The sequence below is a fragment of the Thermobia domestica genome, chromosome 16, assembly GCF_964235325.1.
Source record: "Thermobia domestica chromosome 16, izTheDome1.hap1.1, whole genome shotgun sequence".
Classification (NCBI taxonomy): Eukaryota; Metazoa; Arthropoda; class Insecta; order Zygentoma; family Lepismatidae; genus Thermobia; species Thermobia domestica.
Window position 1 is genome coordinate 161,007,163 of NC_137469.1, and position 24,990 is coordinate 161,032,152.

The window sequence follows — 24,990 nt, forward strand, 5'->3', positions numbered from 1 at the left end:
TCAAAACGAAAATAATACAAATAGCTAGACATCTTCCGGCCTAGCTATTTGCCGGAAGAGCACACAACAGAAACTCTTCATTCACCTTTTCAAACAAACAAGCTCCCCGTCCTTTGAACAAACCCTTGGTTCGTTGATCTTATGCCATAAGGACAAAGAACGCCCGTCAATATACATAGCATCTCAGTTACCAAATTCTGCATCGAACAAAAAAGCTAAAACTATGGTTCAATCAGTCAGTCGGTTTCGGAATTAAACTCCTCTCATACTTGATCTCCTGCCTCTTAAAATGTCAAACTCATTGAACGATCATAATATCACATATATCTACACATCTTTCATTAGCAATTCATACCTCTTCAAAATTGAATGTTAAAGTATTATTATAAATGCCTTTCATATACGTACCTGTTGCAGGTGGTGGATAGGGTGGATACCCGCCTGGCATAGGTGGATATCCTCCAGCGGCCGGAGGATACGGTGCTCCCTGTGGCTGTGGCATTCCCATAGGTGGCTGCGTGGGATAAGGCGCCGCTGGTTGCTGTGGATAGGTGGCGGCTGCTGGCTGAGGTGGATACGTCGGTTGAGCTACGGTGGTCTGTACACCTGGTTGAAGTGGAGCTTGTGAAGAAAATGTAATTGCTAATGTTACATACTACCGCCACCCTCAGAAACCTCACACAGAATCCAAGGCAGACAGATAGAAGTAGCAGATATTATTTCACACACACTAATTGAAAGGAAGCTCATAGTAGGAACTATTTCATCTGACCACTTTTTATTTATGTATTTATTTCCAATTTCTGCTAGAATCAAATTTATATATTTGTCAATGATTTAGATACAGACAGCACAATCTAGGCAATGTTATCTACATTTAAGACGAAAGAACTACAATCAATCTAGTTTACGCAGCGTTTTCTAAATAATGCTCTTGTTACTATATTGATATATAGCAGTTTACATTCGATTATCTGTGCTTTGTCAATGTAAGTAACAAGAATTTAATAAAACGATCAAATTAAGAAATATCCTCAATAAATTGGTTAAAATTTATTAAGCCAAGATTAATGTGTGTAATCACATTTTGCAAAAAGTGAACTATGTCTTAATTATTTGCAAGACACGAAACATCTGATAGCAAGCCGCCATTCGCGACAATATGTATATTTTAGTTTAGCAACCGACATGTGGCCTAAGTTTGGTTGTCTCTGGTATATTTTACAATTTTTGGCGACTAAAGTCCATCTGTCTACCGGCTTTAGACCTGAAAGTTCGTTGTCTGTTATTAGTGTTACCAGACTATACAGTTTTTCTTCACAGATGGAAAAAGAACCTTGCTTTATTTTCTTTAAGAAGTTTTAACAATTTTACTCTTGCTATTTCTTGCCATTATTCTTCTGTTAAAGTCTTTAGATTAAGTTATAACAGTAAATTACACGAAATTCAGTGCTTAAAGAAAGTTCCACTTCTTTCTAGAGAATTCAAGCAAAAAAAAAAAAAAAAAAAAAGTAACTGTGAACTTACAATTACTTGTTTTACTTTTCTTAATGTGATCTTTTAAAATAGTAAGAAAAAAATCCGTAGCTAGTTAGGACATTGATGGTAATAAGACATTAATTCCTCTGATGAGCTTCCCGTGACTAGCAGATGCTATGAAAGAAAAGTTTTTCTTTGACGCGCTAAGTATAGAGTATTATAAAGGATGCATACGTAGAGTCTTAAAAGTAATGGAAGTTTTAGTTTCCGTGCAGATTTCAGAACGAATATAATATAGATAACCACATGCTAAAGACACACTGATATTTAGGAAGGCGTGATATATATTAGGTGCTGTTACAGATATTCTGCAAATTTATAAAAATGCACAAGAAGAAAACTAACTATTTTAATATTTAAACGAAAACATAATAATAACAAATATGTACACAATAAAGCCAAAAATTCTGTCAGTGAAATGCAAAGGCGTAGTATTGTGGTACTCTCCAGTGCCAAAACCGAAGAACACTTGTGTACTAGCTCAGACGGTTTACTTCACGAATCGAGTTGTAACCGACATGGAGTGTACCGCTATCTAGTGACAGTGCAAGATGGGAATGAGGTGTGTATTAAAAATCAAGTCGCTGTTTTAGCATTATTTCGGCGCGGAAAGTCAGCGAAGAATTCATCAATGAATGCTATGTAACTCGAACAATAGCAAGGTTCAAACAAACGAGTGGAGATGTGAATCATGTCGGATCGAGCCGTCCAAGATGTGCACTCACAGAACAAGTTCTTAACGCTGTTTGTGTCAAATTTCAACTCAACCGTTTGCTGAAGCGAAGAATTTTGTCTCGTGAGATGAAAGCTGCTCTTTCCGGACTATGTCACGTATTTTATACCAAGACTTACACGTCAGTGCGTATAAAAGGAACACGTTATTTGTTAAGGGACAAATTAAAGCAGAGCGCCTCATTCGAGCGCAAACTTTGTTTAGGAAGTATGGGAAGCGTAAGTACCGTGATACTTCCTTCACAAATTAAAGAATATTCACTGAGGAAGAAAATGAAAATGAAATGAAATCTTTTAGTTTTACGTCCCACGCTTACGCCGGTTAGGCTAAAGGAGACGGTGATTATGAGAAATGAATGAAATGGTGGAATGAAGAAAGTGGGAGGAAACGGGAGAACCCCGAGAAAACCTAAGAGCACGGTGTTTGTCCACCACAAAGTCCACACGGCGCGAGCTGGGATCGAACCAGGGACCCCAAGCACCGGAGGTGAACGCTCTACCACTGAGCCACCGCGCCCCCCCTAACTGAGGAAGAGTCCTCATGTGTATGCAGGTTACTCTAAACCAGTAAAACAATTTCCACGCTCATTGCGGGCACACCACTTTGGGAGATTTCCTGGCATAGAGCAACATACGTACACTTCTGCGAAGATGTAGCCAAGACGCATGCGACTGTCTACCACACGAAGTTGGAAAATGTTATCCATACGATGCTACTTAAAGGAAAACTGTGGCTATTTTAGCAAAATAGCAAATACAAAGCAAAACACATAAAAGAGTGATTGGTAATACATGCCGCAGTTTACTGTAGCTATTGACTGGCTTAAAGGAGGACCAGATTTCAATCCGCTCGATTAATCTGAGGCAAAAAATTTAAAGAGACAGCATATCGCGACAGGCATCGCAATATCGAGACGTTAAAGATAATCATCAAGTCAACTGTCAAACAGAATCCACTGGACATGATTCATGCAGCTCCTGATAAGTGGCGTCAATATCCTCGCCGTTGTTGTCGTCGTACAGGGTGGTAATTTCGAATAAGGGTATGTTTATCCTATAATATTTTTTCAATACTTTCAAACTTGGGTATATTATTGGATTAGTGCAGTTTTACTTTACGGTTGTGTGTGTCCCAAATACTGACGGAACTTTGGCTGTACTGTGTGTCTGAATAAAATACACTTCTAAGACATTATTAGAAACAGTAGGGCAGTTATGCAATTTTACATGTGAAAACATTGCTTGTGGTATACTTACAAAATTCATAAAACAAGAGTATTTGAATTACTGTTTCAGCTAAAAATTTATTAAACGAACGATATTTTATTCACAGAAAATTAAAAAAAAAAGTTAATATCGTCTTCAAGTACCCTTTCTACTCAAAAGAAACGATGTTTCAACCATAGAGCACCAATTGTTAAGACGCACTAGTACACTAATAACAAAGCTTATCAAGAATACGTATTACTGTTTAATATGAAGTAATATCACTAAAACTTAACTGGATAACAGTTGCAAAGGGTTATGCCTGACCTATTGACGTTATATTCACTTAAGTGATGAATGGATTTCAATACTATTATTTCTGGCTTTCTAGACCGAAGTTTGGATTTCTCCTTAACTCAACCCTTTATCGACAAAGTTTTATTTGTGTAGCATTTATAGTAAAGAAATAATACTTTTGCTCTCCATTCCATATTTCTTATAGTAAATGTTTACGTTTCAACGGAATTTTATTGCCCTTATTTTCAGAGCTGGACTAATATTGTACACAGGTTGCTGAACAATCATTTTCGTAGTGTTAAAGCGTTGTTGGCAGTGATCTGTTGTTTAGAAATTGCAACCCAACCTGGATGTTTCAGTTACGTAACTCGCGTCTGACTGTGACTGTCGGAAGTGATGACTCACTTCTGTAGCCATTTTTGACGCATTTGTTGTATGATTCTTGATAAGAATCCTCTTCACTGATTGGTGACTCCTGCTGAGGATCTCTTCCGTTTACTATTCCTCTGCGCCGATTTTGTTTTACTACGAGTTCCGTAGGCATCATAATCATCTTGGACACTGCCCTAGCGACACAATCTCCATATACCTTCCCCAACTAAGCGCACACCGGCGCGTGTTCGGCTTTCGTTTATGAATTCGGTTTTTTTTCGTTTCGGACAATTTGGTAGCAAAGGTGGAAGCAACGATTCTTATCATAGGCTCCGGTTGAAAGACATTGGGGATATTCCAGATGTCACATGGCTTATGCGGCTCACCACAGACGCTGACATGCAATCCACAGTGCATGATTGATGCCAGAATCAAAGTCTAGGCATCATCACAGTGGCATGAAAAATTCTATCGCAGTGGTAAGAAGAATTTGTTATGCGATTAGATAAGAGCCTGAACAAAAATACCGACCCTACACTTGCATACCTGTGTGTTACTCTCCTTCCGTTTCATATACAGTCTGATAAATAACGTAAGGTTGACTTGTTCTCGTATATACTCAGATATAACAAAACTACCTAGGTACGGTATATTTGACGATCGTTTTGGTGGCTTATTACCCACTATTTTTTTTTTCTTCTGGAGTAGACAACTTGCTTAATACTGCACTTTCCAGATTATTTCGACTCAGATTGAGGTTTTATATCTGATCTCGGACGCTTGTTTTTTTTTTTCTTTCTTCTTCTTCTTTTTTTTTAAATAATAATAATACGAAAGAAATATTGAATGTGGAAGTTCTAAAGATGACATTATTTGTATATAAAAGTTTAACAAGAGCTGAATTTTCAGTCTGGCATCATAGGATAATATGTGCAGTACAAAGCACATTCCAACATTCAACGAGATGGACTAGTAGCAGTCTAGAATGGAATTTTATTATCTTTCGAATATGACATTATTTCGGCTTAAGAGCTTTCACAGCCTCATATGAATGCAAGCCCACCGACTGAAACCTAACCAAACTTTTTTTTTTTTTTTTTTTTTGTCAGTTTCTGAGACTACTTCTGATCAGAAGGTCTTTAAATCTTAAGTCTCAATATCATCAATTGATTTATCTCTATAAAGAGTAACCATTTTCTGCACTTACTTGAGTAAGTAGTTCCCCTCTGTCTTCTTTTGTACAGGATACAGAACGGACAGCACAGACAGCAAATGCAGAGAACTATAAGGACACCAACTATAACGCTAACTATAATTCCAATTATAGCACCAATTCTGAAATTAAACGAAATATACTTTTGCATTATAAAATACATTCACATACTTATTTTATTGATCAAACGGGAAAAACATTAGAAAAAAAGAAAAAAAAGAGCGGAAGAGAAAACAAATATTGATGATACTATTCTTAGAAACCGAAACACCACTAATTTCTGTTATAAACTTATATGGGTGACTAAGAACATTATACATTCCCGTTATGGAGAAGCACTAGTTGCTCTAGTTAAGTTTTTTTTTTTTACCAATTCAGAAACAAGTAACCAAATATACCTTTTGAAATAGCCTGATATTTCGTCAAGTTAATCATGTCATCGCTGACTGAAACAAGTTCTCAGCGACAATTAATACTCTGAAGTCAATGCACTCCTTCGTTTCCTACTGCTTACAAGCACAGAGTGAACCATGAAAAGAACAGCTTGCTTGAGATAATTTGTGATAGAAGAGTGAATTCATCATTTTATTGGATGGATGTGTTGCAATACTGAATATATAATTCATACTGAATTATTGTACTCAAAGCACCGACATGTACAAATTACAGTTCACTCACTTGTACCCTTGTTTTACTCTCTGTACTATACAAGGCCTTTCAGTACGGTACGTGACGTTTGAGCGCCGCCGTTTGGGCGCGGATGTTTGGGCCCCGCCGTTTGGGCGCGAGTTAAAAAGTCGTTATGTTAGGCGCTGAGTACTAAGTTCGAATCAAGATATCACAAGGTGTCTACTGTAGTGGTAGTCCTTGAATTATACTGGATTTTGTTTTACATACTAGAAATACTGGAATTTCAAAATTATAAAAACTGAATTAACAATTAAATTTTGTAAATTTAAGTTTCAACGAAAGTTAAGTGTGCTTTTTATTTGATAACTTTTCAAGCCAAATGTAAGTCGACCAGACTACATATGATTGACTGCATTACATACATAGTGAGCCTATTCCATTAAAAAACTTAAAGCAAGTCTTCTACTGTAGTTACGCAATAAGTGTGAATGTCAAACACATTTCTAGTGGCTAAATGACCAATATATGTACACTTAACTATTATTTTTCACTTTGAAATCGTTGTTTTTTTTTTTTCTTTCGCCACTTTCTTTAATGCAGATTAAATGCTTACAATGGGACGAAAAAAATGTGTGTTAAGTTTTGATTTTTATATTGGAATGTTAATAAAAAAAGTGATACCAGAAATACGGCATACTACAGTTCCTAAACTCAATGTGTTAGACCTCCTGTATGCAAAATATGTCTTACACACCATGTATGCAAAATATCTTTCCCTCAACTCGATTAGGATATAGGATTTTTAGATTTCTGGGCTCTCGGCATCTAAGGCCATTTAGCCCGTCACGTTTGAGGGAGCACACTATCCGGGGAAAGGGAAGGAAGAAAGGATTGGGGAAGGAAGGAAGCGGCCTGGACCTATAAATTAGGTACCACCCCGGCATTTGCCTGATGTGAATGAAGAAAACCCAGGAAAACCTCATTCAGGGTGGCTGGCCTGAAAGAGCGTGTTACACTTTTTCGACCGAGTGCCCCCACCGGGAATCGAACCCGGGACCGATCGCACCGAAGGCGAGAGTGTTGGCGACTACGCTGCAATCTTTTATTGGTAGTTCTTTATTGGACTTAAGGAAGACAAGAGTTTGGCAAACGTAATACGAAAGAAAACAAATTTTAATATTCATAAATATGTAATTATTAACTTTCTTTAAAAAAATACAAAAATTAAATCAATATGTTTTAATTAACATTAAGAAAATTAACAGTTCGTCTGATTCCTTTATTTCCTAGCTTTCTTACATAATACAAAAATTAGATCAGAAGTACAAGAATCGTGAACAAGCGAAAAATCAATCCATGACGAGGTTAGGCAACAAATGCCACAAACGCATTAAACTATTTAATTTAGATGAATAAATAAGATAGAGATAGAAAATATACAGATAAATGAGGTGAGATAAAGATAGAAGTGTAGGAAATGTATATATCTTGATTGGCGCTTAGTTTTCAGTGCCTAGCTTACTTTATATGTCGTAAATTGTGATTTTTACTATGTACCTCGCGCCCAAACGTCTGGCGCCTAAACGGCTTTGCGCCCAAACGGCAGCGCCAAAACGTCCGCGCCCAAATGGCGGCGCTCAAACGTCCTGTCCCGTTTCAGTACGGGTTCTATTTTCAACACTCACCTCCGTATTCCTTGAGGAAATATCTGTGATACGCTCTTTACGTAAAAACTAATGCAGATGGTATTAAGGATGTCCTTTCCTAAAGCAATAATGTTGCGTTTTATTACTATGGTCTAGCTGTGGGGTATAGTCAAGAACCAGAAGCGGACATCCTCATGAGGGTTCCATCTCTGCCTTATTGTTAATATTTCATGTAGAGGACTTCTTAGGTTGACGAGTTGATAAATAAAAGTGAAGTTAGTTAATTGTTTCAGGTTATACGTACCGTGGACCTAGCGCTTAACGTGCGATATGACAAACTAGTTTCCATTGAAGATCGAACCCAGATCTTCATACTTTAAGAAAGAATGCTGATCATTTTACCAAGAGAAAATCTTGGAAGACGTGAGAATTTATCTGAGCTTACGCTGTGTCCTATGCGGTTGATGGCATGTATTAACCCGTTTAATGGGGAACGCATCTTCAGGCGCGATAGAATACGACGCTGAATGGGGGAGAACGCCTAAAGACGTTGGCATAGTTCTGCTGTCTAGTGCGATTATTTTTACCTCTTCGTTTAAAGCAGCACAGACACGCTTCATTAAAGGAATTAGTGTTCGCATAATGCGGTAGCAAAGAGTGATTTTCATGTACACACTACTTCTGAACTTTCTACGTCTTAAAGTACTGATCTGAATCTATTTATGAAACTATCACAAATACCATGAGATTCAAATATGCTCTCGTAGTTAATACAGAGATTGAAATATTTATATGATCAAGGAAATATCCACCTTCTTCAGATATAAGAAAGACTAGGTAACTAAAACGCTCTACATGAAAAGATTAGCGTTTTGATGAACAGTTTTAGGAAGCGTATTATCATAGGCCTTATATTTAAATCTTACACCAAACTGGCTGATTCGAGCAATATTTTACTTTTTTTTTTTTTTTTTTTTTTTTTAAATTAACTTGTAGTGCAAATTCAGGACGTGTTACGAGAAGACAGGTTCTTCCCTTACCCATTTCTCCATTATCGCCACACAACAATGAAGTGAATTGAAAGAGGAAGTTCTGACCATCACTGACATTATTGGTATCAAAATTAGCAGGTATATTACACGCTAAGATATACTGATGTAGAAAGATGTCACTTCTATCATATATAAGGATGGTTCACTATTTCACAAAAAAGAATAATGGACCTATGTTACAAATTATTTTTTTGTGATCCGCCTAACGAATACAATATCATTCCTAGCTTTTCGAATTTTCCCTTTCTTTAAAAACACACAGAAAAAATTGACCATAGACAAAATAGGGTAATATTAATTTGGACATTGAAGCAGGATCTTTCGAATTTTGTTATATACCTTATAATACATCAAAAATTCCGCGGAACTATGTGAAAACTAAATCCGTAGTTTTTCTTTCTGCTTAGTATTCTGTCGCAAAGCAGATTTTACCCCTTAATCTAACATAGTCAAATCAGAAACACGCAAACAGAACCAGGTAAAGGTGTCCAGTTTCCTTTCATGGCTCAAAAGGACACATTAAAAAAGAAGTAGAGTGAAGGCACGAATTATGAATTATACGTTTACACACACGACTTATTTGCTACTTACTCGCTTTAATATTTTTCCGTTATAAGGTATTATTACTTCTTATAGTGTTATGATAAACTGACAGATGCAAGATATATTCTGGAGATCTGAATTAACGAACAATTTGAGTAATTTTATATCGTGTAATCAGCAAATTTCATAATTTAAATTTTTAAAATCTTTTTCCACAATTATAAAATTTATCCATCTTTAGGATCCTTGAAAATTGTAGCACATACGAAATTCAGGAAGTTTATTCTTTTATTCTTTATGACGTGAAAGAAAAAAAATTCATCACCGTACGTTGTGAATATGTACAATTATATACACACACACACACACACACACATATATATATATATATATATATATAATTCGAATCTAGAAAGGCAGTTTTTATTCGACTTTTTTTTTTTTTTAAGAACTAATCGGAAAATACTAGTGGTGGGCACAAAAACAGGTTCCTTTTTTTTTTTTTTTTTTTTAAATTGGTTCTATTTAAGACCGGAATAGTGTTTCGATGTTCTCCGGAAACCGATTCCGTTCTCACAAAAATAGTTGTGTGTTTTCCAAAAGTTTTCACCGAAACCGGTTTCGGTGAAAACCGAATCGGTGTTTGAAGAAAACCGAAATGTCAGTTTTTCGGATTTTGTTTTTTCTAGAAACAGTTTTTTTTTTTTTTTTTTTTTTTTTTTTTTTTTTTTTTTTTTTTTAATAGAACGGTTCTGCCCATCCCTAGAAAATACAGATGTAGTTGAGACGGAATGACCTCAAATGTTTCATCATAATTTCAGGAACATCATTAGAAAGGGGATGCTCACTAAAGTCAATGAAATCACTCAGAATAAAAAAGGAATTTTACTTTCTTTGTTTGAAAAGATTGCACTCAAATTTAACTTCCTGTTGGTTGGCTGTATCTTGTCTTGCACAGAAAATGTGCCATCAGATACGATCCTAGTGTTCAAAATGCCAGCCAAATAAGAAAGAAACAAGAGCCATGTGATATTGAATGTTAACTCAAATTAAAATTAATGAAGAACATTCTTTCTTCGTCACGAAGTTCAAAGAACCAAGTCATAATCTTATCCGAGGCAACCAACGAATTTCTGATGATTTACGATTCCTGGTCATTTCACATTTCATTACAAAGAGCAGAAAATAACAGGCTGCTAAGAGAGCGAGTCCTAATAAAAATGACAGTTTTTACTGCCTCGTCAAGAACGGTTTTCGTTATGCAGGGCATATGGCACACAGCTACTCTAATTTATTAATCCGAATGAGTATGTTGGACCAGGTACTACTTAATAGCTTAAGTTCTTGATGTTAAGATGTTGATATATAATATATATATACACATCTTTGAGTCTTGGTTGGTACTTCTGTAATTCTTTTATATTTTTCTATTTTATTCTTCTATGTTATTTAATTTCTAGTTTTTTTTTTTCTTTTTTTCTGGAGTAACATCAAGGTTACTTACGTACGAACCTGCTATTTCTTTCGTGACGAGCAGGTAATTTGTAACAATCTCTCTCTAGAACCTTAGGTTTTCATTATTCTATACATATTTAATAGGAAGAGGCTAGTTTACTTGATCATTTACTGTCAGTGTTTCTCTTCCTTTTGTGTTCTGACTTATGCCCCAAGTAAAATTGTAGCGCATTTATCTAATTTACGGAGTCGGAGCTATTAAACAAAAGAGCAAAGCAAGAGGGCTAGTTCCCTTACTGTGTGGTTCAAAAGCAAATATGCAAAACTGAAAATTAGAGAGTTGATGTAAAAGATAGCGTGAGGAATAGGTTCATTATTATTTATTTATTTATTTCATTATTTTTTTTCAGCACCAAAGATATATCAAACGGGCACATTAGGATTAGCGACATCATGTAGACGAGGACCAGCTAAACATAACCAACATTCCCAAAAAAGTTGGAAACAAAACTAACTTTACCATTTCTCCAGAACATAAATCAGTAATTTGCAGTTTAAAACTACAAGTTTAAATTATAATTTAGGGACACAATAGGAAAGAAATTTAAAGAAAAAAGACTAATAAAATGTTTGAAAAGTGCTTCCAAACTTCCACTGTACTCGATACAAATATATACGGATGTTTATCAAAATAATGGAAACACCCACATATTGAAACACGCAATTCTTGTGACTTATCAATATTGAACATTCGAACACTGTGACTGTCTTGTGTTGGGTGATGGGTAGTGCGTGAGACGGGAGGTGAGGAATCCTACATGCAATTGGCAACACATTGGTGCTTCAAAATTAAGGACTTCTCAATTTTCAAAAAGAAAAACTGCGGCTAGCTGAAGCAAATGAATACAAAACTGTAAATGTGTTAAATGCTGAGAGCAACAGTATTCAAGGTGATGATTGCAGACAAAAGTCAGATATATCATCAGAGAAGAATAGTAAACAGAAACTAAGCCTAGCTGAGAGAGATCGCAGAATGTGGGAAAAAAAAATGTCTGCACAGCTGACTGTAGAACACAATTAGCATCTGGTACCGTATGTATCTACAATCATAGTTAAACAAAAGCTGCATCGAAATCTTATCACTGTCGTCAAAGCTTTATCGCGAACAAGATGGTGCCGGGAACATAAAATATGGATCATCATGATTAGAAAGAGTATTAATGGTCCCAGAAGTTATCTTTCTCCGTGTTTTTGACAGCAGGCCGGGTTTATGTGCCGCGGAAGCCCAAAGCGTATCCTCCGAACTGCTACTTACTTCCCTTAACAAGGCGAGGGTTCTGGGTTAGTGTCACCTCAATTTCATGGCATCCCGTTGGACTCAATATCAAGGAAGGAAATGAAGGCTAAACAAATTATCATTATAAGAAAAAAAATCTAAAAATATGATATTCGGCACACAAATGAGAAGTAATCCAATAATCAAAATTGATTGATTGATTAATTATTAGGAGAATAATGGGGACGTCAACAACGTTGAGGTGTGTTCTCGTCATGATCAACACGATTACTCAAGATTACTCAAGCATGGACTGCCATTACACGAGTCATACATTTTAATTGCACGAACAATATTATATATTATATGTATTATATATAGGGTGTTTCAAAACAACACCGACAACGTTTGGGAGGTGATTCCTGACATCAAGATAAGACAAAAAGTATAGACCATCGTGGGTGCACAAATGCTTCCTTTCGAAGTTATAGGCTGCCGAAAACATGAAAAAATTAACTTTAAAGGTCCATAGCTCCAAAACTATGGGACCTACTGTAGTCGGATCAAGACTTCGCTTAGGAACTAGTACGTACCCTATCCAAATATCCATGTTTTAGAATCCTGTGGCACTTCCGCAACAATTTTTAGAAAGGTAGTTTGTGAATACTTCCAATTAAATGCCCGTAGCCAAGATCCTTCTATAAAAATTGTTGCGTGAAGTACCTTAGGATTCTGAAACATGTATTTTTGGATAAGGCACATAATAGTTCCTAAGTGAAGTCTTGACCCGACTACGGTAAGTCTTATAGCTTTGGAGCTAGGGTCTTTAAATTTCATTTTTTCATATTTTTGGCAGCCTATAACTCCGAAAGGAAGCACTTGTGCACCCAGGTTGGTCTATACTTTTTGTCTTATCTTCGTGTCAGGAATCACCTCTTAAAAGTTGTCGGTGTGGTTTTGAAACACCCTGTATAGTTGTTCAATCTGTTCTGTACATAAAAATAAATAAATAACAAAGTATTATTCAAATGAAGATTACGGTCTACAGAAACCTTGTCGAAGGACGAAATACTGCCAATGACTAAGTGGACATTTTAGGTATCAGGTGAATCCAATAGGACAAATATTGTTCCTAAACCACGACGTAGTCTTTCGGCATGAGCATGCACCAAACTTGTTCAGGTATGGTTTGAGAAACATTTTGATGAATTTTTAACACCTTCCGTGGCTTGGTTAATCCCTCGACTCGAACATTACTGAACATCTAAAGTGAAGTTTAGAGCACAGTGTCCGGCGCGGATTTCCTCTATCATTACTAAAGCAACTGAATGATATACTCCATGAAAATTAGTTCAGTACTCGTTCGGAAACTATTAAAGAGCTGTGTGTGTTAAAAGAGGGTACGGTGGTTCAATACTAGCTATTGCAAAACACCAGATACAAAGCTTAAGGGGTGAATCTGTGCATGAAAAAACCCAGAAAGTCTACGTACAAAATTTATGCAGATTGCGTCCTTTCCGAACTATGACCCGAAGAAATACTGGAAAAATAAGCGTTGGGGAGCCAAAACACAAATACCAATGGCACTAGAGAAAACTATGTGAATTTTGCAGGAAATGATATTTTTAGTTTTCAAAAATGTTAAAATCAAGATACGTGGGAATGTGTGCAAGGCATTCTCAAAGGAAGGAGGAGATTCCCGAATATCCTGAAAATAAAAGTACGTCGAATTAAAGGAAATTGAACGAACATTTCCACTCATTTTAGTTTTGGTATTTTTTGAAAACTAGAGCATCACATCCTCTAAAATTTACCACCCTGCTTTCTCTGATGGCGTTGGTAGTTTTGTTATGACGCGTCAAAATTTATTTCCTCGATATTTCGGCGGCTCATAATTCGGGAAGGACTCACTTTGCAGCATGTTTTAAAAAGAAACTTTCTGGTTTGCTTTCATGCATAGATTTACCACTCAAGAGTTGTAAACCGTATTTTGCCACAGCTTATATATGAGTGATTCACAAAGTAATACCTTCAAGCCTACCACTTGGCCAATAGTACTGCAAATATTCTTCACTGTTTATGCACTCAGGTTTAAGCTATAGAATGTTACCTGTTTCATCTTCCTATCTCTTCTCATTCCAGAGTAATGGAGTAATTCCTGGTATCCAGTGGTGACGTCCGGTAGAAACAGCGGGCTGTCATTGAATTTCTCACTACGTATTGGCCGCAACGAGTCATGGACACACCAATACGACCCGGAAACGAAGCGTCAGTCAATGGAGTACAGCCACCCCTCCAAAAATTGAAAGTTGTCGCATCTTCTGACAAAGTGTTATTAACATTTTGCCTCATCCTGCCTATAGTTCGAATCTTGCGCCCTGCGATTTTTGGCTCTTCCCCAAACTTAAGAACCACCTTAAGGGTCAACACTACAGTTGTGACGTGGTGTGGAAGCAACAGTTCGGCAACGGTGTCGCCAGCAGCAACCACAACACTTCGCCGACGGCATGAAAAACTTTGCTTTGCGTTGGCGCAAGTGTGTTACCCGTAATGGGGACTACGTTGGAAAATGATACCACCATTTGTAGCTGACATTGCAAGCTTTCCATTGATACCTGCATCAGTGCTATCTGTGAAACACACCTTGGAAGCATTACTTTCTGAATCACCCTCGTATATATAAAACTTCCTTCAAAAGACGGTATATTTACAACCATAAATCAGCTTTATTGTATAATGTGTTATACAAAGTGTTCTAACGGTTTGTCAAATTTAATAACGGAAGCTTTAGTGACATATGAATGAAAGTCCACCAGAATAAGAAGAGAGATGAACAAATGTACTTTGTATGTCTATTCAACTTACGCCTAAGTTGGGTGACTAGCGAGTTTTGCTTGTTTACTATTTAACTATTTGGTGGGGCCAGAACAACTTCAGCTGTTGGCTATTTCATAATATTGATTTTTGGCTTACAAGACTCAGCCCAACAGTTTTCTCATCGAAAGCACCAGTAGACACACATCTCTTGGTTTCTTTTCATTAAACACTTCTTTTTCTCTTTTATAAAACCATTTTAGTACTTTCAGCTTGCCTTTCTGACGCTTTGAATCTTTCGTTTTATCACTTTATGTATTCTACCAGCAATCCTAACTGCACTGTATACCAGTCCTTCCTTTCTGGTTCTCCATCACTCACAGAAAAATTACATGTTTAACTATATACTTCTATGTTAAACGTGTGAAACAAACTTGATATACATAGTTGTCCTTCTACATCCTGTCCCCTCTTATCTCTGTAGTATTTCTGAAGAAGATAGCTTACATCTGTGATCTTGTCATCTGATAATGAAGAAGAAATAAAACGTTTGCTTTCACGCATCATTTTTTTTAGTAGTTGTTTGGATTGCAGTCATTCACAACATGACGTTGACAAGATTTCTTACCATCTTGTTTTTCATTTATCTGAGGACAACTTGCTAAACTGTGGAGCAAAGGGAAACAAATTCTCAGCCAGACTGAAATTATAAAGAAGTATCTATTCTGAAGCAACTTTTAATAAGTTTAAAAGAAAAATGAAATCTTTAAGTTTTACGTCCCACGGTTATGCCGGTTAGGCTAAAGGAGGCGGTGATGATCAGAGATGAGTGAAATGGTGGAATTAAGAAATTGGGAGGAAACGGCAGAACCCCGAGAAAACGCACAAAAGTTTAAAAGAAACTGATCCGTACAAACTTGGCAATACTTCGTTTTAAAGCTCCTGCTTCCAAGTGCTGACGCAAAGTGAGGTAGGACACAGTAGAAAACAAAAGCTGATAGGTTTTGATTTAAAAAAAACAGATGTTATCTGAGATACATACTCCTTTCAATCAGAGACAAGGGACAAGAAATGCAAGAACAACTACACTACAGTTCACCATATAGCCAAATTAACTTTTATTTTTATTTATTATTTTTTTTTCCAAGTTTTCCAACCACATCTTAAAATTTCTGAATAGAAAGATTTCTCCACGAAACTCTTTTGAAACCTAAAAGTTAAATATCTGATGAACTTCGAAAGAAATCACTTGAGAAGCATCCACTGTCTGTGTGGGAGTTTCCTAAATTGATAAAAAGTATGTACTTCATTTTATGTTGTCTCAACTCTTTATATAGTTGAGCTATTTTCAGGTCTAGGCTAAAATAAAAAAAAAATCTACAGCATTTAGCTATACTTAAATTAAGTACGTACTTTTGAGAAGGTAGGGCACCAGTTCTTTACCTCGACGACCATGTAATCAGTAGAATAGGTATAGCGCAAAATTCAAAAGGCTGTGCGTGTGGAATAGGATAGGGTGTACGTTTATAATGAACATGGAAATGATAGTCAACAAATAAATTTACAGTATACAGAAGACAGGTGATTAGACAAACAAGGGTTGTATGAGGGGAAAAGATTTCAAGAGTTGCTTTTACTTGCCGGGTTACAGAGTCATTCCATCTGTTCCATAAACCAGTACGATGACATCACGAATCGACATCACAAACCACGACACAGAGATCAAGGTGCAGATGTAAAGCCAGGTCGGTCTTATCTCGGGACATCACGGTCACTTCCTCTTGGACCAAAAAGTCCTTGTCCAGCTTCACTCCTAGGTGAATGTGTTTCTCCACTGATTTCATGGCGAGGCTACCCTTGACGGCTGGTTCTATGATGGGCTCTACTAGAGAAGTGAAGGGGCGCTCATCCAGAACCACAAGCAGAATGAGAGGCTATGGTCACCAACAGCATTAGATTATAGAGCAGAGACGAATAACAACACCCACAAGGCAAATGACTATTTGACGACAGACAGCCCAAAAGATCCCTTGACCTTTGTGACCTATGTATTTAAGTGACGATTCTGTGGGTGTCACGACGGCGTGACGTAGGTCGCTCTTCCTGGAAGGTTTTCTTTCTGGTAATGAAGTATCAAGCCATGCTGACAGCTGGGTAAACTTCGAATGGGATTAAGAAAATGATGACATACAACAGTGATTATTAGTATTATTACTCTGACGGCACATGGATAGGAAATGAACATTTCTGCAAACTTTATTATATTTCAATCGAGTTACATAAGCCTATGTAATGCAAATTCTCCGACTAAATGATGAGATGTTGAAGCTTTCTCCTCCGCTGTCAAGGGTGATGTTCGATAACCGATGCCAATCGGTTTCTTCACCATACTATTTTTTGTCCCTACTCAACGTTGATTTTTCAGCTAACAGAACTCAGACATTGAAGACGGAATGGAAACATTCGATTTGGATTTGAAACAGCGTCGAAGATTAAGTCACGGTCCTTCATAAAATAAAGATTCAACAATAAATGGATTTCGGAGGATCTCATTTGTAGTTTAGAGACAAGCGGTTCCGGCCTTTTCAGATAGGGAAAGTGTTTTCAAAGCAGAACAAAATCCACGTCAGGCCAAATCTACGCAGATCTACATTGTTAAAATTTTACAGAATATATATACGTAACACAAATAATCGACTTTTTCTTTCTATTTTTTACAGGTTTGTGGGACTTCTATATAGCACTATTACACAGATATTAATTTTACATATAAATAATTCTCGTCTGTCTGTAGTGTCTAACAACCACATTCTTGGTAGAAGTATTTTGTGTTTTAATGACAAATAAGAAAAAAATTATCTTGAGAAGATAGGAATGTGAATTTTTAGAAACCTAAAATTAAGTTTTGCAATTGGATTTAAGGAGAAAAGCCTCAGCATATATTAATTCTATGCATTTTAATTTCTACTTTTAGCATTTAACAATGGATTAATTGGCAAAAAATCATTTTATTGTTTAACACTTTCGCAGACTTAATTTTCCTGTTTCTAGCTCTTAAAGGAAATAAGTAAATCATGACCACCGGTATCCTAAAAGTTTTACCAGTCATTTACAATTCACATACATAAACAAATCTTCAGGAAATTATTTCGTTGATTACACTTCCATATTGAAAGGCAACTGCTTACGATTTTTTTTTTTTTTTTTTTAATAACACGTTATCTTGAGGAAGATGAATTGAGCTAAAAAGAAAAATGAACAGAAAAAAAGTTGGATGAAAAGAACAAGTAAAAGAAACGAATCTGAACTTATACTCACAATGTCGACAGCTGTACCCATAGACATGCATGAAAGACTAACAGAAATCCATGTCCAAGCTTGTATTGCAGGCATTCGTTATAACTTACAAACTTTTGTTTCGAATGTTAGTGTATTGCATGCATTTACATAAATTACTGCACATTAATTATTACGTGACAAGTATTTTCTTTTAATGAAAATATTTATGCACCAAGTCTTGTAAGATTTAAATGTTAAAATGTAGTTTTTGATAACACTTACAAACGAAGCTAGTGAAGAAATAGTGTCGCATACGAACTACACTACTGTATAAAACACTCAGAAACAATGACAAAAACTATCCCCCATGAAGGATGTCAAAGAATCCAGAGGACGCCGAAAGTGTAGGAAAATAATCTTTAGTGTGACTAGCTGGAAATCTATGAAATCTACGAAAACGACTTAAATTATACAGGAATTAATATTAGAGCTATCTAAACTTCCATTTTTCAGATTCATGCAGTAACTACGTAACGATTATTATAGATGTCTGGGTAATAGGGAAGAGTATTCAAGTTAAAGTAAAGCTAAATTTACTTATTTTGCAGATATGCAATGGATATTCGGACACTGACGTTGGTTGTTTAATATTACTTCCCGTTTCTACATAATAGCTATTAGCTACTATTCTCCAATGTTATGAAACAACACACTAACATTTTCATGCTAGTGGGCAGAATCTGTATTAGAAGTGTACTTAAATTTGAATATAGAAGGTAAGCCACCTAAATTTCATCTAAGAACTGAACTCTGCTATTCCACATTAGATAAAGAGGGACAATAATATCATTATGCCACGAGGGAGCCCTTTTAATGTTCGCTCGTTCAAAAGATTAGTTAACTTGGGTTAGCGTACTTCTCAGTTTTGAGGCTAAACAACACATTGAGCAAGGTTATGTGATAATATATATAAAACACACAATCACGTAACAGTTCAACACAATAACTGTGTCTTCAGACTTCCACTCCTGGCTACTTGGGAGTTGGTCACCTGTTGTATAGGTACTTTCTGAGATCAACTTTTAATTAGGATATGCCCCTTCATCAAAAACCACATCTGTGTTATTCAGTTTCACTTGTACAGTTGCGCACATGTTCAATTAAAATTATAGCTACGTTTTTGCTAGATACATTCTTGCCCTCTAATTATCCTAGTTATGTTCCCTTATTAATAGGTTTTCTTTTTCTTCTTCCTTTTCCTTTCTTCTTCTTCGTCTTTAAGTAAAATCTCCCATTCTTTATTTATCACGAATCCTGCATTTCAATTAATCACTTTGTCTCCTCCTTACATAATTTCCCTGGCTTCTTTCCATTTTCTCACCAATGTCCTATTCTCTGTTTCTATGACCTCTGCTTTCCCACGCTATCCTGTGGCTTCTCTCTTTCTGACACTTATACATTTCGCTGTTGTCCCTTTTCAATCTTATGTCATTTTTGTGCCTTTCTTCCATCTTTTTTGTTTGTCCTATGTAAATTTTGCTACATTACGTGCATACCACTTTATATATTACCCCCTTTGATCTTTCTGCACTATTGTTTTTTCTCTTGGTTTTACTGACTACTTCAATTATTCTGTTTCCTTATTTCCTGTACGTCCTAATTCCTGCTTTCCCAAGTATCTCTGTTCCTTTGTCTATATTACATATATTTTAATTGGACAAGTGAAGGTGAATAACTCAAGTGTTACTTTTTAATGAAGGGGTGGAGCCTAATTAAAAGTTGATCTCCGAAAGTATACAACAGGTGACCAACTCCCAAGTAGACACGAGTGGAAGTCTGAAGAGACAGTTATCGTGCTGAAACTGTTACGAGATTGTGTGTTTTATATATATATTATCACATAGCCTTGCTCAGTGTGTTGTTTAGCTAGGCTATGAAGATTCCGAACATAAGCTCCCCCAGTAATCAAATCCAATCTCTCACGCCGAAGATGCAAACGTTAACCATTATCTACGAGAGAGCTCGCTCGTCCAAAACCTTCGTATCGTCCAAAAGAGTTTGATATTATTAGAATAAAGTTTATTCAAGTAAAAGTTATATTAATTTTCTAGTTTTGGGAAGGTAAGCTACATTGTTCAGTATAACATAATTGTTAAAATTGACATCTCAGGAATCCCGGCCGGCTATGCACGTGTATTTCCTCTTCGTTTACACAGTCTTATATCAAGAATCGCTGCAATAGTATCCGCAGTGATCTGTCTCTTTAATGATGCCAACTCCTCCCATGTTGCGTTCAGTGGAGGCAGTTCTGAGAGCGACTGCTCAGACATTTTTGATACTAGTGTTTTCATCTTTAAAATGTTTTATTCATCCATGCGCACTGTGGAAACCAAATATTTTGGATTAACTATCAGATGAGCGAAGCTGATGATGTTGCACTACCTCAACGCATTCAGTGAAGTCTGTCGATTGCGATATATATAGTTATTTATACCTCGTATAGAATTATTGGATGAACTGCGAAAGGAATGGACGATGATTCTTGGCACAATTCGAGTAACTTGGAGTTTCTCTCTTATATGAGCAGCAAGTTAAAAAGAGATGGGGACTCCCTACTAGGTTTACCCAATACAACGTACAGAGAAGCATATACAATCATCAGTAACAAAGGAAAGGAACTTGTGCTCCCACGACAACTTTCATAGTAATTGATATGTCCTTTCCCGGAAATAAAAGAGTTTGCACTTAGGAGTCGTGTACAGGAAAACATGGACATTCTTGATAAATACATATCCTTTGAAAACAGTGTGTGGTGCATTTATACTAGATATAAGTAATTAAGTCTACTTATTTCTGTTCTTATTTGTATGAGACAACATTCAGCAAATGTTCGAAATTTTCTTTATGTATCTGCAGCTTATTATTTGCTATTAAATGATTAAAAATGTCAATTTCGGGACAACCTACTGAATTCGGCTTATTCAAAAATTAATATTACGCTTGACTACTGTTTCTGCTTGTTCCCCAAAAAGAAGTATTTCTGCCCTACTGCCGCTTTGTGCTACACTTAGAACAAAGGAATCAATTTATATACATCGAGACAGCCATAAAGGGCTCTTTCCCCAACCACTGCTTCTTTTCACCCCCACAACCCTCGGTTAGTCCTCACTAGCATGTAAGTCATAACTGCTCTCTCAGTGTTGCCGTACCTCTAATCCAGTTGTGTAGTTAAAGACCGGCAAAATAAGGAGAGAGCTTTCCTTCCTACTTACAGTTAACAACAAAAATTTTAAAAATATATTTCAACTAGGAAAAAGGAAAGACGGAAAGGAATTGAGGCAACATTAGCTTTTAGCCAGAAGGGATCATAAATTTTTACCACGTGTCGCGAAGACTAGTAGCAGAAGGTTTCGAGGGGTGAACAGGGTTTTCAAAATTCTTGGAAAAAGAGCTCTCTAAGTATGACCTAAAGTATAATCTCCATTATTTACTCATTTGATTTTTATTTCAGTTTCCGTCGCTTCCTTTAGCGTGTTATGCAAAATAAAATATAATTAATTCTGCCTAAGCTGTTTATATTCTTTTTTACAGGGAGTTTCCAAACCACAAATTTAACTGAAATTACACCTTACCGAATAATACTTCGAATTTGATACTTGTGAAAATAAATTGGAATTCATATTACGCTGTAGACTCGTGTCTCTCGATGGTTTGAAACTGAAGAGGAATTAACAATATGTGTTTTAACTTGGACTGGAAATACGGGTCATTCAAAGTTTAATTAACAGGGAACAAAAGAGAAGAACTATAATCCATATATGCAGACTGAATATAAAATCTGTGCTAAGTGCTAAAACGAAAATATTGAGTAAATAGGCGAGATGTTACTTCAGAACTGATGGAACATATAGGCGAGTGCGTTCTTCTGGGGATTATTCGAACTACTTCCATAGTCAATACTAGATAGCCAATTTTTCACTGAATAGTGTTAGGTCCATAGGTCACATTTTTACATTAAACTAAACTTTTTCATTTTTGGCACTCAGCAGCACGGATTTTATATTCAGACTACATATATGGGTAAATCCATGTCAAGTGGTCCAATGCATGTTGCTCGTCAATTTTTAAAAATCTCACTTTGACGTGCAGTTACCTTACCATATCGTTAATTCAAAACAACCATTATATTAAGTTTAGTGACTTTAGGTTTCCAGTAGCAGCCATATTTGTTTTTAAAGACGCGCCATTTAGTGATATTGTAAAGGGTTACCCAATCGGAAGATCTCAGCCCCTAGTTGTTCTATCCATATGGAACACAAACCAAACTGGTCAGCAAACTGTCAGCTATGTATTAGCCATTATCGAACATGAAGTATACACAGCAGGGTTAGAAGTAGGTTTGAAAAAGTATGTCATTAACGTTAAAAGTTCCCGAGTTGAGCAGACGATTTTTACAAGACGGCAAATGAGCAGGAAGGCGACATTTTCTGGATAAAGAGGTCTGACATACAAGTGCTCATTCATCAAGTTTCAACCGTTAAAAGTGTCCCCATTTTTTGACAGAAACTATTAAAAACTCAGAAAAGTGCGTCCTTCACAGGTATATATTTCTGGTGGGGACCTAATAAAAATATGCAATTCCTCTACATAACAGGTGTGCATGACATATATAGAAAATTAGGAATTTCAGATTTGACTGTAAGTACCTTTATTATTAACACAAAGTTATATCCACAAATAAGCATAGGCAGAAGTACGGATAACTGGAGTTTACTGTATAGACATCATACAACAATAGGCAGTGGATGAATAACTCACACAGCGGTTAAGCAAAACATACAAGAATACGTTTTATCCTGATAAGAAGCAAATAGAACAAATGTACATGAAGACACAGTCAGAAAACTGCGTGTTCCAACATCCAGAATCATGTTCAGACATGCAGCAGATGGGAACTCACCACTGGTGCTTCAGTCAGATGTGTATAGCGTAAGGAGACGGTTGTGTTTGTGCAGATCTGTTTATCATTACTGCAGTGACAAAATGGAATGTGATGTAGGTAAATTAACTGGTGAAGAATGTCATAAGTGTGTATGAGCCAGTATCAATATGCATGATAGCACTTAGTAACTTCAATGAAAAGAAGAGGAATCTTCTGATAATGCGAACACGTAGTGACATTGTAAACATATGCAACTGTCATAAAGCGAAGTTTTCTCGAAAGTATCATCTCTGCCTGGTAATTGTGTTGCGATGCGCTAATATCCATAAGAATCTATAACTAATCTCTAGGACTTTCAGAAGTGCACACTTACTAAAGAATTATGCAGTAAAATCATATTGTGGTACATGCTACACAAAAATCTTTGTTCTGCAAGGGAAAAGCAAAAATAAAATACAATGATGAAGACAGAAAATGAACTTAATTTTATCCCTCCATCAGACAATATTGACGTTTTGAATGCAATCTGTTCAAAAGTAGGTATATTACCTACTTCGAAAATAAGGAAGTTAAGTGTTGAAAGGAGACCAAGAGCAATTAGCTAAAAATTAAAACAATTGACTGCAGGCTTGCAAAGAAGACTTGAAGATGCTCTGACAGTTCAGTTGCTGATGATACTGGCCGAAGGATTTGAAGTTCTGATCGAAAAACTGAAACAAATGCACTGTTGTTACAAAAGAACAAGTGAAAATAACAAGCTTACTATCCGAATCGTGGCTAACACAAATGGTGAGTACTGAATTTAATATTTTAGAACGTTTAGTGAAATTGGCTAAGGAACTAACGAAAACGCAAGGAATATTAAGGAATATTGCCACATGTATGTAACAGAAGAAGTGGTAAAACTATTGGTGGACGCTGAAAATTGGGATGTACCGGCCGGAAATCGAACCCGAGGCCACATGGACACAAGTTCAATGCTCTAACCATTAGATTACGGAGTCTCCTAATACTAATACTAATGATAAGCTCCAGTATAGCTTCTATTTCCAGAATGCATTCGACAGGTCTCATAGGTTTTTACTTAGATTGTTTTATAAAAACGATTTCCAGATATTATCGGCGTTCTATGTGTGTGAAATGCATTTCTGAACATTTCTTCATAGTTTTCTCTTCTTTCTGGATTCTTTATACAGTTGTGAAATTAGTATGCGAGAATATTCCTCCACTCAATATATGTTAAAATAAACCATGTAGAAGAGAAAATTTAACATGCGGACCGTAATATTTAATACCCATAATTCTGCATTTTCCATGCAACTAAAAACATATATCCTTACCCTTTTAACGCACTCTTCGCTTTCAATGGCTGAGCACTGCTGGAGTATTGGAGAAAAATAATAATTTAAGTAGTTGTGAGAAATCATATTATATTGCATATTCACATACATATTAATATATATGTACACAACATTAGCTAAAGATGTACTCCATTCCACTTAACAATAGTAAAATATTTTCTGCTCCCACACACCAGCTATTCTGACGATTAAACCTTCTTCTTTGGACCTTCTCACTATTGCTGAGTGGCTATAATGAACGATGGGAAGTCTACAAATGAAATTCTTCCAAAAAAAGCTGTCGCTTTTACCATTATCGTTCCGCGGATCATGCTCAACTGATATTAAGTATAGACCCAAGTGTAGCCAGCAAAAGTCGATAATTGTTATTGTGGGCGAACCTTCTGTATATATGATTTGATTACCACGCGATACTAACGATTTGTTTGTTGAGTTCAGCGTCCCTTTTCAAGCTCCGAGGCTACATGAAACTTGGACCTACAGTTTAAGATGAAATCCGAGCCACCATACTGCGTCTCCCGGAGACTACGTGCACCAAAGGCACCAAGCCACTAGATTAGTGGAGAGAGCTATACAAGCAACTATTCCTGCTTTTTTGTTGTAAGAATCAAACAAACACAAGACTGTGTACAA

The 24,990-nt window shown here is 36.3% G+C and overlaps 1 protein-coding gene across 4 annotated transcripts in view; it reads right to left on the reverse strand.

The window, feature by feature from the left end:
* Positions 1 to 24,990, reverse strand: part of LOC145673492 (uncharacterized) — a 70,299-nt gene that overhangs the window by 14,680 nt on the left and 30,629 nt on the right. Inside the window, exons 3-5 of one of the 4 annotated variants that reach the window (XM_081743244.1) lie at positions 24,337 to 24,372; positions 5,354 to 5,481; positions 409 to 621 (exon numbers count right to left, since the gene is read on the reverse strand). In XM_081743244.1, the coding sequence (XP_081599370.1) occupies positions 409 to 621; positions 5,354 to 5,481; positions 24,337 to 24,372 (377 nt within the window). Of the gene's footprint in view, positions 1 to 408; positions 622 to 5,353; positions 5,482 to 24,336; positions 24,376 to 24,990 lie in introns of all 4 variants that reach the window. The other 3 variants (XM_081743245.1, XM_081743243.1, XM_081743246.1) reach the window with 3 other exon arrangements.